A 16,212-nucleotide genomic window follows, 5' to 3' on the forward strand; every position below is an offset into this window, starting at 1 on the left:
TGCAATCTTTTCACACAACCCAAAGCCAAACGTGGGTTATGCTTTAAAAAAAAAATGGTCAAGAGATCGAGACCATCCTGGTCAACATGGTGAAACCCCGTCTCTACCAAAAATACAAAAAACCAGCTGGGCATGGTGGCACGTGCCTGTAATCTCAGCTACTCAGGAGGCTGAGGCAGGAGAATTGCCTGAACCCAGGAGGCGGACGCTGCGGTGAGCCAAGATCGCGCCATTGCACTCCAACCTGGGTAACGAGAAACTCCGTCTCAAAAAAAAAAAAAAGTTACTAAGAATTGGTGGTGTGGTGGACTCCAGGGGATGAGGTGATCTCAGCTCACCACTGGCTGGGAAGAGGATCTCTCAACTTCTTATCTCTTTGGATTAAATTTTTAGCTGGAGTTTATGAGCAGATGTGTTTGTCTATTTCCAGGTAACAGAGTTCCTGAAACTACCCTCAATTCCACGGTCTGTTCATTGGTAAGGCTAAACTGTTGAGAGAGGGCTAGGGTGGAGGGTGGAGGAAAAGCCAGGGGGCTTTTGCCTGCTTTAAAATTAGACCACTGAGGGCAAGAAAGAGGCAGGTTTCAAGTGCTTGGTAAACGAAAAGCAAACTTCTTTATTGTACACAGTACAGAATATAACGCAGCTTGGCAGGATGCATACGGCCCTGCGCAGGGGAAAGTATTTCAAATCAACTGGCAGGTTAAAGTCTTTCTGCACTGTAGACTTTCCACACTCTGGAAAAAAAGCAAACAAACAAACCCCAAAGAACCCCCGAAAAAAACAAAAACCATCCGGGAGGCGCATGAGTCCAATGGGAATGCAATGGTGAGCCGCGGTCCCGTGCTGGTGACAGCACAGGCCACGCAGTTACAGCAGGGGAGGGGCAGCTCAGGCTACAGAGGATTATTTTCATATTGCTAAGACAGCATAAATCCATTCAAAAAAATCCAAACCAGGATAAGTAAAGAAAGGAAAACCAAATCTATACAGCATTTACAACAAATAAATCTCTAGCCAGCTGGGGGTAAAATATGCATCTATGTATAGACTATGTGTAGGTTAAGAAAGCTATAAATATGGTTTAGAAAGAGTCCTTGATTAGAGTACAGTGCTAATTAAGGCCCAAGCTATAGGTTTACCACCTTTGTGGGCTAATTAGCTTCCAACAGAGGAGAATCTCATGTTTCCATAGCTATAAAGTGCACCCCTTATCCCTGCGAGCCGCTTCACAAATGTGCTGTCGGTCATAAGGGGGACTGTTTGGGACTATGGAGTGCTCCATTAATAGAAAAGCAGTTCAAAGCATGTGCCTCACACTCACAGAGTCAGCACTGCCTCCATCACGTACGAGGAACAGCGTGGTCATTCTTAATGTGCTAAGTGTCGTGGGGAGCACAGAATTCTACCAGCAGGGCAGGCAGCAAGGTACCACCAGTAACTTTTCCTCTCCCTTGAGCTCAACTTTCACATAGCCTTAGCTTGGTTGTTTAAAACTTTCCCAATATAATACAGCAATGAGAATAATTTTTTTTTTTTTTTAAAAGGCAGGAATCTAGAATGCTAGCACTGTTGCTTACCTGTCAGTATCGCACATAAGTCTCAAACCCTACTGAGTCATACAGGTAGGGTTTAAAGTCCAAGATTTAAAGAAAAAGGAAAACAAAACAAACTGATGAAATGGAAATTGTCATCAGTCACGCCCAGGGAAGAATCTCAAGAGTTCTCACCAGGTGACCAGGTTTCCTAAGGACATGACACATGTTATATACATATGCTTTCCAGAGAGGGCATGTTAATGAACATGGGGAACTATACACAGAGAATCTAAGCTTGTGTCCAGGCTGCCCTGCACACTTCAAAAATGTACAACTCAGGTGCAAATGTTCCATCAGGTTGTCTGGTACAGAAAGCACAAAGCAGGCAACAAGGCGGGCTTTCACATGGCCAAGGAGAAGCCCCAGCAAAGCCCCTCTCAAGCTGCAGTGTCTTCGTAAGTCAGCACGGCCCTGGTTCAAGGACACAGTGCAGTTACCAAAAGGTTTTTGTTTTTTTGTATTTTTTTGCTTTAAATACCAAAACTACAAAAATCAGTTTATAAACTGTTTTTCTAAAACAACCACCAAAACAAAACAATCCCCCAAATCAAGGCAAAACAAAATACTGTCAAAAGTGTTAATCGCCCTTCTCCTAAAATAAAAGTCATCCGCACTCAGCCATGTGATTGGGAAGAGAAAGGGTGCTTGCTCTACTTGGCGACCACATGGCCGGACAGTTCCCAAGAGTAGCAATGTTTTATGATTTTGAGAACCACGGAGTGGGGAACAGCTATTCTGACTGCCCCCCCCCTCCGCTCTCCTAGACAAGGGGTAACATTTCAGATTTAGCTAGAAGAGCTTTCCAATTTTTAAGATATATTTTTAACCCTTCATGGTTTGAGCCTCCCCAACTTAGCCTACTCCCTTTTCTATGGGTTTATGATTTCTTTTTCTAGAAATTGTGCAAATCAGAGCCCTTCTACATAAAGGCATTTAGTAGTCCATGATCAATGCAGATTGTCACATACTGTGTCCCGTTTTGCGGGTACTAACCTGAACAAGATATTGCTTTGCATATATTGTCCATGGTAAGGAGACTCCATTTTGATCTCTTCCCAGAAACCCATCAGAATCAGAGTTGAGGCACCAGCCTTTTGGTGGTTTTCTGCCCCTCCCTGTTCCCACTCCCCAGCCAATGTATCTGTCTTTAAGGGTGCCAATCCAGAGACGGCTTGGGTTCTCCAGATAATACTCAAAGGGCAAGCTTTAGAAACAGCCAAAAACACAAACAAAACCACTGCCCTCATTTGCCTGAATGGGAACTGCTAGCTCTAGGGTTTGGCTACTCTGCCACTCAGAAACTTAGTAAGCAAAGCCTTCAGCATAGGGGAGGCTGCTGCAGCGATCCATATCCAGGAGGTAAGCGGGGCTGTCTTCAAAGTGGGTCAGCGGCAGGGTGTCCTCCTCGCTGAGGTGGCACTCGGACTCCGCCTTCAGGAACGGACGCTGGTTATCCGGGAAAGCCATAGAGAAGAGGGCATCTGGGTCACAGACAAATTTGTAGACGTATCGCTCTCCAGCCACCTGAGGGAGAAAATACACCTTACAGGGTCCATTTGGAACAGGCCAGAGGATCAGGGGAAGAAAACTGGGCATTCCTAGGTCACAAAGCCAGGGACCAAAGAAGCAGCTGATTACCCCAATCACTCAGATTTATTCCGAGAATCCTGGGAACCTATTACCTGCCAAGTGTTTTACCGATACTACAGCAGTTAAAAAAGAATCTCAATTTCAAATTCACATTAGATGGACTCTTAAGAGAGAATCCTCACTTTCTGTCTTCCAGTGACAGCCTCAAAAGCATGGTTATGCTGAGCCTGGAGTTTGGTGTTCCAAAAAGGTGTAAGGACTGACAGGTGCAAGGCCTAATAGACCACATTTTTGGTCGCCTCCAGAATTTACAGTCTTCATAGTATGGCCACATTACTTTGAAAGGTTAGAAATCTGATTAGAAAGAGCCTGTGCGGAAGCCTTAAGTATGTTCCAAAGCCAAAAAGAATTGCTTTTGGCTTACCGGCAGCTTTAAGCTTCCCGTAGCATGGTGCTGCTACACTCAGAACCGCAAACTACCTTTCTATGGGTCTTCCGCATTATCATATTAGAACCAGAAGGTCTTGGCTATTCAAGGGCCTCATGGTATGTGGCTGATGAGCCATCTAGGTCAATGGGATCACCCTCTCTCAGTTGCTTGGTTAGCAACAGTACAAGAGGCACCTAACACTGAAAATCAAACCCAATAATCGGCTTCTGTCTGGAGACGCAGAGAGGCAAGGGAAGGCAGCCAAAATTACTGATAAAATAAACATTTGAGATTTAAAAATTCGAACTGTTGAGTTTAATCCTGCCCTTCAGTCATTCTGCTGTGACTCTAAAATCTTTTTTTAATTCAACAAGTATGGCTCTGCTTCCAAATCTCTATCAATCAACCATCTCTAGTTAGTGTTGTATGCCACAGTTTTACCTTAAAGCCCAACTCCAAAAATGAGTCCTGTGGAAGAATGAGGCAGGAGAGCACAGTGAAAATAATCCTAGATCAGAAGCCAGGAGCCGCATGGCTTCCAGGCCTGGTTTAGTCACTAATGAGTCTTAACCTCTGTGAATCTCAATTTTCCTTTAAAAAATAGAGGGTATGGGACTACAGTTTTTGTTAAGTCTCTCTACTTACCGACAGGCTATCATTCACCTTTTAATGAGCTCTCATTTACTCATGAGTCATATAACAAATAAAATAATAACCCCTCCCTTACATTGGATGATACATTGTTTCTGAAATATTTTCAACTATATTACCCAGTGATATCAGAGCAAGAATTATTATCTACATTTTTATCAGAAATAGAGGCTTTGGGAGATTAGGTGACCTTCCTCAAACCATACTGCTAACAAACTGAAATGTTAGGATCTGAGCCCACCCAAGCCTCACTCCTGGGTCTTCTTTGTACTCTTTCCCCTATTTATTTTCAGAAATAAAATTCTATTCTACTTCCTTAGAAAACACAGAAGTGGCTGGGCACAGTGGCTCACGCCTGTAATCCCAGCACTTTGGGAGGCAGAGGCAGGCGGATCACGAGGTCAGGAGACCAGCCTGGCCAATATGGTGAAACCCCTGTCTCTACTGAAAATAAAAAAATTAGCCAGGCGTGGTGGTGCGCACCTGTAGTCCCAGGTACTCGGGAGTCTGAGGCAGAAGAATCACTTGAACCCGGGAGGTGGAGGTTGCAGTGAGTCAAGGTCATGCCACTGCACTACAGCCTGGGCAACAGAGCGAGAGATTCAGTCTCAAAAAAAAAAAAAAAAGAAAAGAAAAATAAAAATCCAATACAGCAATCAAAGTTTTGCCCAAGCAATTAGGTATCTTATAGTACCATTAACAGATATAATAACCAATAAGTAAAAAAGTAAAGAGTTATTTTTGTCCTTGTTAAGGTTGAGATGCCTATTAAACATCCAAGTTGAGATCTCAATTTTACTCAACTAGGAAATAGTGTTACTGACTTACATAGCAAACAATGGCAAGGGAGCAGTTTGCATGGGGAAAGATTATAAATTGGGTTTTCAGCTGTTGAAATTGAGATGCTTGTGAGAGACCTGAATAGACATGTTGCAAAGGCAGTTGGATATCTTAGTCTAAAACTATGAAGAGAAATCTGACCTGGAGATAGCATTTGGTAGTTGCTGGCATATTGGACACAGTTTGGAGCTATGGGGTTGAATGAGGTGACCTCTTGAGAAATATATACCTTGTCATCATTTCTACACCAGAATGGCATGAAGCAGGGGTAAGCGTTTTCTCAAGGCTGGCTATTTCTCACCCGGGTCTTCTCTCCTTCAGATACTCAAATTTTAAAAAAGATTTCACTGGGCACTCTTCTTCTGGAGGATGGAGATAGGGGTAGAGCACATGGTCCTTATTCTACCTCTAATTTTATTCTTCCTCTCCCTTCTCCCTCTCTGCCCCAATCTTAGAGCTATTTAATAAATCAGAGGGGTGGGAAGGGGCTTGTTCTCTATAGTCACCATCCCTTTGTGCCAGATCATCACTGGAATAAAACTGAAAACTTCCTTTATTTCTAACAACTACTTTTCCTGGGGAAAGTGTTGCTCTGTGTCACGTAGTCTAAGTCAGGTTAGAGTAGGAAATAAATAGAAAAAGCTGGTTAAAAACAAAAATATTATTTCATACACTTGTTCCTTACTGCAGGTCCCTTCTCTATTCTGTAGGTGTATTTATTTCCATTTCTTTACGTAGCAATCCAGTTTAATTTTCAGTATACTGGCAGAGTTTCATTTTCGAGAACGTTCCCGTAAGTTCTAAGGTAAAGATTCTCTAGGAATGAGATCATTGTAGGGAGGCAAAATTTGATTTTGTAAAATCACTTATGCTTTTATAAAACTCTTAACCTGGACAATTATCTGGATATATATGTTCTCAATCATTACATATATATATATATAATGTAACCAGGCACAGTGCTGTGTGCCTATAGTCCCAGCTACTAGGGAGGCTGAGGTGGGAGGATCATTTGAGCCCAGGAGTTTGAGGTCAGCCTGGAAAACATAGTGAGACTCAATCTCTTAAAAAAAAAAATCTGTTTTTCTCTAATGACCAGTGATGATGAGCTTTTTTTTCATATTTTTTTGGCTGCATAAATGTCTTCTTTTGAAAATTGTCTGTTCATATCTTTTGCCCACTTTTTGATGGGGTTGTTTGTTTTTCTCTTGTAAACTTAAGTTCCTCATAGATTCTGGATATTAGCCCTTTGTCAGATGGATAGATTGCAAAATGAGATACTATCTCATGCCAGTTAGAATGGTGATCATTAAAAAGTCAGGAAACAATAAATGCTGCAGAGGATGTAGAGAAATAGGAATGCCTTTATACTTTGTGTGAGTGTAAATTAGTTCAACCATTATGGAAGACAGTGTGGTGATTCCTCAAGGATCTAGAACCAGTAATACAGTTTGACCCAGTAATTCCATTACTGGGTATATGCCCAAGGGATTATATATCATTCTACTATACAGGTACATGCACATGTATGTTTATTGCAGCACTATCCACAATAGCAAAGACTTGGAACCAACCCAAATGCCCATCAGTGATAGACTGGATAAAGAAAATGTCGCATATATACACCATGGAATACTATGCAGCCATAAAAAAGGATGAGTTCATGTCCTCGGCAGGGACATGGGTGAACCCATCATTATCAGCAAACTAACACAGGAACACAAAAACCAAACACTGCATGTTCTCACTCATAAGTGGGAGCTGAACAATAAAAACATATGGAAACAGGGAAGGGAACATCACACACTGGAGCCTGTTGGGGGTTGTGGGGCTGGGGAAGGATAGCATTAGGAGAAATACCTAATGTAGATGACAGGTTGATGAGTGCAACAAACCACCATGGCATGTGTATACTTAGGTAACAAACCTGCACATTCTGCCTATGTATCCAAGAAAATTTTTAAAAAATCTTTTGTTTTCTTTCCAAAATAGTTAAAATAAAACACATCATTGAAAACATAGCTAGTTACATTGCTTAATCTCTTTAAACTAATATTTTTAAATTTTTGGCCTAAGGACCCCTTTACACTCTAAAATACATATATATATATATATATATATATATGTGTGTGTATATATATATATATATATATATATATATATATATNAAAAAAAAAAAAAGAAAACAGAAGCTAGTCCTAAGGACAGCTCATTTCCACTGGTTCAAGCTACTGTGTCCTGGGCTGTTCTCCCCATGTTGGATCTGGAGTTGGGAACAGCAAAGGAATCGTGGCTCTCCCACCTGAACTTAGGATTTGACCTGATGATACTGACTCCAGGAAGGACAGGGGAAAATCGGGAGGGACTGCTGATGGGTATGGGGTTTCTTTTTGGGGTGATAAAATGTTCTAAAATTGATTGTGGTAACGGTTGTACAGCTCTGTGAATATATAAAAACCCATTGGACTGTATACTTTAAAAAAAGGAGAGGTAGGGTAGGGGGACCAGCTATCTTATAGCAATTAACTTTGTGTCAAGCACTGAAGTTAAACCTCAGTTTCTACCCTGAAGGAGCTTATATTCCAGAGGCGGGTAGCAAGAAGAAAGGAGTTACTTAAGACACAGTGAGAAGAGAAGTGGTAGGAACAAGTGCTGGTGCCATCAGAAGCAGCAGAGGGGACTGCCTAACCCAATCTGAAATGGAAAGGTGATGGTTGAGACAGAAAACAAGGAGGGGCTGGCCAGGTACTGAGAGCATTAGGAATGTTCTAGGTCTTAAGTAGAATGGTAGTTTAGTAGGTGTTTTCCATTTTATGGTATGCTTGATAATGTACATGCATGTAACATGTATTCTTTGGCAAACAAATACTACATTAAATTAAAAGGTGGCTATGCTGGTGAAAGCAGTCAAGTGGGAGTGAGGAAACGGGAGTGACGTGGTGATCAGACTGGGAACAGCCTCAGAGCCTGTACGAAGCACTAACAAGTCTAGAGTGTATCCGGAAGATCACAATGAGTGTTGAGTATTTTTTAAGGTGGTGAGGAGAATAAGGGGTCACAATACCACCCCACTATGAGAAAGATGAATCTGGCTTCTTGTAGGCAAGTTCTCAGCAGCTATGTCCATATGTTTCTGCCAAGTTTATCTTATTAGCTACTGCCAGGTATACTGCCTCAGTGTGTAAATGCTGGGATCTGGGCAACAGTACATTACAGAGTTTGGTGGCTAAGAAAGACTTGCCATTCCCATTTTCTACTTATCCATGGGTGTTAAGACTATGGCCTCTCACTACCTAGCCCAGTAAGAATTTTGTACTGATTTCCTCAAAATATGCTTTGTCCTCTGCTCCACAAAGATCAACCTGCTACCAGGTGACTCTGCTGTCATTCTACAAACCTAGGGTTTTTAACTTGAGTTCAGTTTCTGTAAGTCTGAAAGAAAAATCAGATGTTCTTATTCCTCTAACACTTCTGAGCATATCAAACTAACAGATTTGGAGGTCTAGGTGTTTTAACAATTAAAGACTTCAACCAAGCTGTTGAAGTAGAGACCTTCAAGTTGATTCCCTCATGGAGTCCTTTTTGGATACAATAGTTAGCCTAAGTTTCTGGAAACTTTCATACGTACAGGCAGTTTGGGGAAAGCAGAGGAGCCTAATTTTTTATTGTGTATTCTACATGCAACTTCCAGTTTCCACATACCCAACAGCACTCAGTGTACTCTTAATACCTTACTTGATTCTTGTCTCAAGTTGTCTTCTCAAGATTCTTTCCTACCACAGAATCACTTAGGGGGCTAACATTTATTCTTAGCAACGATCACCAGTCTCACTACAGAAGCCCTGGACTTTCTCCTTGAAAGAGAACAGAGTGGGCTAAGGGTCTTGCATAATGGCTCACCTTCTGCATGATACCCTTTTCATAGTAGTAGCGGAGAGAGCGGCTCAGCTTGTCATAGTTCATGGCTGGCCGGTTCTTCTGGATGCCCCAGCGCCGAGCAACCTGAAGGGACAGGAAAGTGAAGAGCAATGGAAACATGTTCTCTGGGCCCCGTGTCCTCTCCCAATCCCAGCAAAGCCAGGTCTGTAACCTGACTGCTCTGGTCAATGATCTAGTACTCTGACCTGGAAGGGAAGGCATTTAACTCCCTCAAGACCGAACGCTCAACAAAGGCGATGATTCAGTGACCACTAGGAAGTGAGACCTAGAGATGGAAGAATGCTAGCACTTTAAGATTGCAGAGGGCTTGGCTAACGTCCCAGAGGATGCAGGCCCTCTACTGTTTCTCCACATATGAATTATCGACCAATACCCATAGACCATTAACATGTTGCCATTAAGTGCTATGGTTTCTGTAGCAGTCAATAAGGAATAATTAGAATGGTCATTCCTGAAACATTAGAAACACACTAGTGAGTTGCTAATGGGCCAGCAGAGCAAAAGTTCAATTCTAATAAGATTGGAGGGGGGCTGGGAGATGTTTACTTATTGCAGCTCACGGACTGAGGGGGAATCAGATCATTTCAGCCTGTTGCCATCCAATCCCATGCTCCCAGCAGACTTGCAGAATGGACATTAAAGCATGTAGCACCATTATCCACTTAATGAAAAATTAACAGGGTTTTCCAAACAGTTCTGAAATGCATTATATCCAACCCAGTCCATCTGAGGTGCAGTGATAGGGCAATATAATTGGAGCTCTGGGCAAAGAAGCCTTATAGCAGGAAAACTTCCTAGGTTAGGTTACCCAATTATCACATCAGCCAAGCAATTTCTGTTCTGAAGTATATCAACTTCCAAAATCCTACTTATGACAATGACTGTCAAGGTAGGAGAATAACCCTGGAAATGTGAGTTTTCTCAAAGGTTTTCAAATGTATGTAAACCAAGGGTCAGGGGTCATGTTTTGAGCATTTTAGGTCAGTTTTGGAAACTTAAAAAAAATTTTAAAAACTAACTATATTCCTATATTCCTTTGGTATTTTATTTTTATTTTCTGAGACAGAGTCTCACTCTGTCGCTCAGGCTGGAGCGCAGTGGCACGATCACGACTCAATGCACCTTCTGCTTCCCAGGCTCAAGTGATTCTCCTGACTCTGCCTCCCAAGCAGCTGGGATTCTAGGTGTCCATCGTCATGCTCAGCTAATTTCTGTATTTTTAGTAGAGAGGGGTTTCACCATATTGGCCATGCTGGTCTCAAACTCCTGACCTCAAGTGATCCAACAGCCTCAGCCTCCCAAAGCGCTGGGATTATAGGAGCAAGCCACCACATCCAGCCCCTTTGATATTTTAAAAGCCAAATGTTAAACACGGAGTAGGAAGCAGAGAGAAGACAGCATTTCACATAAACCATTTTCTTAAAATATCTGGGGAGAATGAAAGCAACATCTCCTAAATTCAGGATTCTAAAATGACCTTTAATAAAAACCAAAAAAGATCTGATGAGAATGCATCTCTCTCTTAATTACATTAATAGCAATGATTCTACTCTGCCTTGCAAGAAACCCTGTGAAAGTTAAATTTCCGTTCAATTGCTTTATGTCTCCACAGCAGACACGATGTCCTGGGTCTCTCTTTACTCCATATGGTACTCACTCAACTCTACCTTTCCAACAGCCCAAAAGGCAAAATTAACCAAAAATTACATCCTGGTTAGAGAAGATAAACATTTTAAACCAATAGAAATAATGGTAAGAAGAGAAATCTGCTAACCCAATAATATATGTCATTGTACCCTGTTCAAAAGAAATGATGCTTTATAAAACTAATCTTTACCTGCTGTCTGCCATAAGTGACACAGGGAAACTGCAAAGAAGCCTCATCATTTTACTATGTTCAGGGGTGGAAAACAATCCTTGAAAATTCTTCAACTTTAGCGGCCACCTCTCAGCTGTCACTTGCATATGCAGTTGCTTACTGGAGAGAGGTTTGGTATATGCACAGATTTCAACGCAGCTCTGGTAGCCATAGTTACTGACTCATCCTCTCGGGCCAGAGCCCTGTGATTCTCTAGCCCTCATAACGGCTGTTCCTTCTACAGTAACGCACGATGCGGCTCAGCTCCAGAGCAGCTGGGAATTAGGGCTGCCCCTCTTCTGGGACTGTGGAGGCAGGCAAATGGCTTGTCACCAGATCGTTCTTCCTTTCTTCTCTCTCATCAGTTACTTTGGTAGCACGCATCTTGAGGACTGAGGCTGAAGGAGTTAAGGGATCTACCTATCCCTTCTCCCCTTTAAAGAGAGAAAAGCCACTGAACTGGGAATGGCTCTTCCTAGCAGCCCATCCCTTCAAATCTCCTAGCATCAGTTATCTGCCACATGTTCAACAAACAACCCTACCCCCCAAAATATTCATTAATGCAGATTCACAGTTAAAATGGCTCCAGATTAAAGCCGAGTCAGTCATAATTGAGAGGGTGCTAAGCTGGATGACTATCAAAAGACATTTGATTAGGGGGCCTGCCAAAATGCAGTTCTAAAACCACAATTTCCATGCACAGTGTAATGGATATTATGGATAATTACCCAGAGTGCACTACTCAGCCACACAGCTGCCTACAATTACGTCCTCAACAGCTTCCTCCTCCGCTTCACCCTTCAAGCTCCCCTATGACAACTTCTTACAGCTTTTTCCAGAAGCTGGTATCTTCCTGACAGTAACAAGAACAGGGTCCTTATAGGTAAAGGAGGGGTAGGGGGAGCTCAGCAAATGTCACCTGTCCTGAGGCTAACATGGACATGTGGCACCCAACTGATCCTGGGTGAACAGAAAGGCACATTGGGAGCTTAGGGAATGCTTGGGGACTTCAAGGTGGGGTGGAAAGCAACATTTCCTGAAGAAACAAAGCTGCCCGGTCAACCGAGGGAGGCTCAAGGACACTGCAGGCTTCTCACATGACTTGGCTGCCTGGCATTTATGAGGATTCTGTATTAATATTCGTTTCTTTATTAAGTAAGAAAGCAGGAGCCCTTTGCCATCTGTTCGTCGTTCTCTTTGCCACTGGTAGGAGTGCAGAAGATTCAATAACAGCTTTACGGAAGGCTATAACCAGGTTTACCTGCAGCTGGATGGCCTGGGCTTGGGCCTGAGGCAGTGGCAATAAAATAATAAAAGCTCCTGTTTGTGAAACAAGATAAAGCAATGAGGGCTGCCCACGTGACAGAACTACTTTCAAAAAGCCTCTGTGAACCTAGGTGACATGCTTTCCTCAGACTTCACATAAACCAGGCCACGTTATTCAGAAAGCAGTGGGGAGGAGCATGGGTCCATGTGGGGTGGATGGCTCTCTAGGGGTGCTGGAAGCCTAAAACATGGCTCTGTTTCTACATAACAGCCCGAAAAAAACCCTTACGCACTAAACGAACACAGTGGCACTCACCTCCAGCTCCGAATGTATACTGAACCTCACAGAAGCTGTCTACAGTCTAGATGCTGATACATTTCCATTCTCGGGAGTGAATAGAAAACAGGGAACATATTCGTACCTTGTTTTACAATTGCCTTTAATGAAGGCTGCCTTCTTCTCCTACCAATCAAGATCCTTCATAAATTTCCAATCCATACATTCTCCTCCTTTTCCCATTTGAACCTTTAGACCACTTTCTTCTTCCAAATCAAGTCCCAGGTTGTTACCTCCTGCTGTTAACCCCATGCCAACACATTTCCTTGGTGTGCTAAAGCAAGCCCTCGAGTTAAGGGAACACTGAAAACTGCAATTCTCATTCAAATGCTTTCTAAGAGTGTCTAAGAGTGTTGTTCCCAATTTAATTATACCCAACCCAAAGATGCCTTTTGATCTGCTGGTTTAATTTATATGCCTAAGAACATGCTACTGAAAGAAGCATATGTCAGTTTTTTTGGGCACTTATTTCTGTTCCATTTATAATCTCCCTAGATTCTAAATCAAATAGAAATTAAAAATCAACCCCTTTAGAATATGCTATACTGAGAGCCTGATTTAATTTACTTTGTTTTGTGATATTCGGGAAAGGGATTCTAGGGTGTATCTTCTCCACTGAAGAAATGGTACTGGTTCTGTCAATAGTTCTGGGCACAGAAACAGTAACAATGTTTTTTTCCTGTTAAAATAATCGAAGTTTGCATCATCTCTCAACTACTTTATTGTGATGTCACATAACACACCTTTATGTTTTTGGACACAGACTTCCACTCTGTTGCCCAGGCTTAATCAATCCTCCCCACCTCACCCTCCCAAATGGTTTGTACTATAGACACACACCACCATGCCTAGCTAATTTTTTTTTTTTTTTGTATTTTTTGTAGAGACAAGGTTTTGCCATGTCACCCAGGCTGGTCTCGAACTCCTGGACTCAAGTAATACAGCTGCTTTGGCCTCCCAAAATGTTGGGATTACAGGTGTGAGCCACTGTGCCCGGCCCTAACACACCTTTAAAAAAAAATCTAGGCCGGGCACAGTGGTTCACGTCTATAATCCCAGCACTTTGGGAGGCCGAGGTGGGTGGATCACTAGGTCAAGAGATCGAGACCATCCTGGTCAACATGGTGAAACCCCGTCTCTACTAAAAATACAAAAATTAGCTGGGCATGGTGGCGCAGCCTGTAGTCCCAGCTACTCGGGAGGCTAAGGTAGGAGAATTGCCCGAACCCAGGAGGCGGAGGTTGCAGTGAGCCGAGATCGCACCATTGCACTTCAGCCTGGGTAACAAGAGTGAAACTTTGTCTCAAAAAAAAAAAAAAAAATCTAAGGTCATAAGATTGATCCATCTCTGATAATTTTATTTTTCCAGGCTACAGACATTTGAAATACATAGTGGGTAGCTGTATCCTGTAATATATTGGCAAAATGTCATACAATATGTTCATGTAGCCTCAGAGATAGTCTATGGCCTACAGGGGCTAAGACCAAAACAAGTCTGTATCACTGAAACAACACTTGAAAAAGACTTTCCAAGGGGAGAGCATATCCTATTTGAATACAAGTCTTCGTGGTCTCACTTCCCAGATTTAGCGCAAGTGTTAGAAATTCTTTTAATGTATTCTACAGTGGAGAACTCTGCCTGTCCATGTATTATAAACTGTCCTATTAACAGGAGGGATACTGCCAAGCCCACTGGCCAGGCCAGAAGTTGAATTAGAAGAGCAGACTTAACACAATAAAAAGCCTCAATGCAAATCTAAACAAAAAACATCATCATCAACAACAACAAATCAAACACCGTCTGAGTCCAGCATCCAGCACATACATACCTCTTCTGGTTCTATCAGCTTGAACTCCATGCCTCGGCCTGTCCAGGCAATGAAGTGGGCATTGGCTGGGTCATCAAGAAGGGTGACCAGGAACTGCCACAGCTGAAGGGAACCTCGCCTCTGATAAGGGGGCCCCTCTCGATACATGGTAGGCTCCTGCTTGACTTTGCCTGTTTGGGACAAGGACATATCACACAATATCTCAGCTCTAAGTACCTCAGGTGGTTGGGATAAAAAGGAGTTGTTCATGCTGATTTAATCATTCAACTTGGGAAGACAGTCATGACTGAGGTGTACTGACATCTCCAAACCTCTACCTGGCAGCAAACCTTGGATGGGGCTACTTACCTTCCAGTCTCTCAGGCACAACACAAGTGTCATCAAAGTATAATCGGGGATCTTTTTCATATGAAAAACCTGAAAGAGAATTTAAAAAGAAAGACTATATTGCTTAACAAATTCTGTGTTGTACTAAAACTATGGATTTAAGGACTAAAGTGGGATCCTATCATATCAGGTCCTAAGCCCTACTGCTTTATTTATGCCAGACAGAATTTTCAGGGATTTCAAAAGGGCTCAGGCATTCTAATTCTGATGTAATCACCTGCGCCTCAGAGCAGAATCAATTCCTGCTTTTACAGCTAAGACTACAGGAAGTGCTGAGTCACCAGTACATTCCTTCACATTTTGCTTCTGAGGTCTGCATAGATCAATGTTGCTCTGACTAAGCCTTTATATCTGAAAACACACCTCTATTTCAGTTGGCCTAGCTGGATGGATTTGGTTGATCTGTACAAAGACCTGCCATTTTCCTGTTAGCTAAAATTAATTTCAACCTTTCCTATAAACTCATCCAAGCTACTCACATATCTCATTCAATTACGAAAGAGCTTGAAGGGTAAAGAATGTTGCCAAAATGAATGAAGACTTAGGCCTGTAGAGGATTTCGAAAGCACTACTGGAGGTGTTATTACCAAACATAGTGAAGGGGATCTGAAAAGACTTTCCAGCAATGAAACGAATTCATTGTATACATGACAAAACAAAGGTCAAGAAAGAGGAACTGGCCCAACAACACAAGTTAAAGGGCTCAAGAAGGAAGGATGGCCTGATATTCTTCTTCCACAAACCCCTAATACATATTCAGTGCTAACCACCATGCCACTAGGCACCCTGTCAAGATTGGTGTTTCTAATCAGAGCCGGGGAACAGGTAACTTTGATGGGGGCCACATTCTTCCTTGTAGTTTAGCCTGTTGGGAAGTGTAAGGTCCCCAGTGCATATTCCTTCAGCAGCACACCTCTTAGGAGAATGCCAAGGGCTCCTGTCTGACAGGAAGTGCTTCCCGGAGCTTCACTTTTCAGTCAGTTCACCTGGCTCTACAGTACAGGTCTACATGTTCCATATACAGTGGGGGCAGGCAGGGGAAAAGGCTCTGCAATGAAGGACTTTCATTAGAGTCTGAGAAGGATTCATTGCAACTTGAAAAATCCACAAGGCCGGGCACGGTGGTGAGTCCATGAGAAATTACAAGGGTGACTGTATCTGTAAAGCTTGAAGGGGTCTGAATTAGGACAGCCATAATAACAAGTGCTATGTGGCTTACGGAGGAGCAGGCAATATGTGATTTTAAACCAGTCTGTCATAGACAAACAGCCTGTAATCCCAGCACTTTGGGAGGCTGAGGGGGGGCAGTGAATCATCTGAGGTCAGGAGTTCGAGACCAGCCTAGCCAACATGGTGAAAACGCTGTCTCTACTAAAAATACAAAAAATTAGGCCGGGCGCGGTGGCTCAAGCCTGTAATCCCAGCACTTTGGGAGGCCGAGGCGGGTGGATCATGAGGTCAAGAGATCGAGACCATCCTGGTCAACA

At 42.7% G+C, this 16,212-nt stretch overlaps 1 protein-coding gene across 3 annotated transcripts in view; it reads right to left on the reverse strand.

Annotated features, from left to right (window-relative positions):
* Positions 1 to 592: 592 nt before the first annotated feature.
* Positions 593 to 16,212, reverse strand: part of ETV5 (ETS variant transcription factor 5) — a 69,662-nt gene continuing 54,042 nt past the window's right edge. For 2 of the 3 annotated variants that reach the window (XM_017538414.2, XM_037741963.1), the window contains exons 10-13: positions 14,687 to 14,755; positions 14,339 to 14,508; positions 9,010 to 9,111; positions 593 to 3,122 (exon numbers count right to left, since the gene is read on the reverse strand). In XM_017538414.2, coding sequence (XP_017393903.1) covers positions 2,901 to 3,122; positions 9,010 to 9,111; positions 14,339 to 14,508; positions 14,687 to 14,755 — 563 coding nt within the window. In that variant the 3' untranslated portion in view covers positions 593 to 2,900. The remainder of the gene's footprint in view (positions 3,123 to 9,009; positions 9,112 to 14,338; positions 14,509 to 14,686; positions 14,756 to 16,212) is intronic. The other variant, XM_017538413.2, reaches the window with a different exon arrangement.

Source organism: Cebus imitator, unplaced genomic scaffold (assembly GCF_001604975.1).
Source record: "Cebus imitator isolate Cc_AM_T3 unplaced genomic scaffold, Cebus_imitator-1.0 Scaffold111, whole genome shotgun sequence".
In the NCBI taxonomy this organism is placed as follows: domain Eukaryota; kingdom Metazoa; phylum Chordata; class Mammalia; order Primates; family Cebidae; genus Cebus; species Cebus imitator.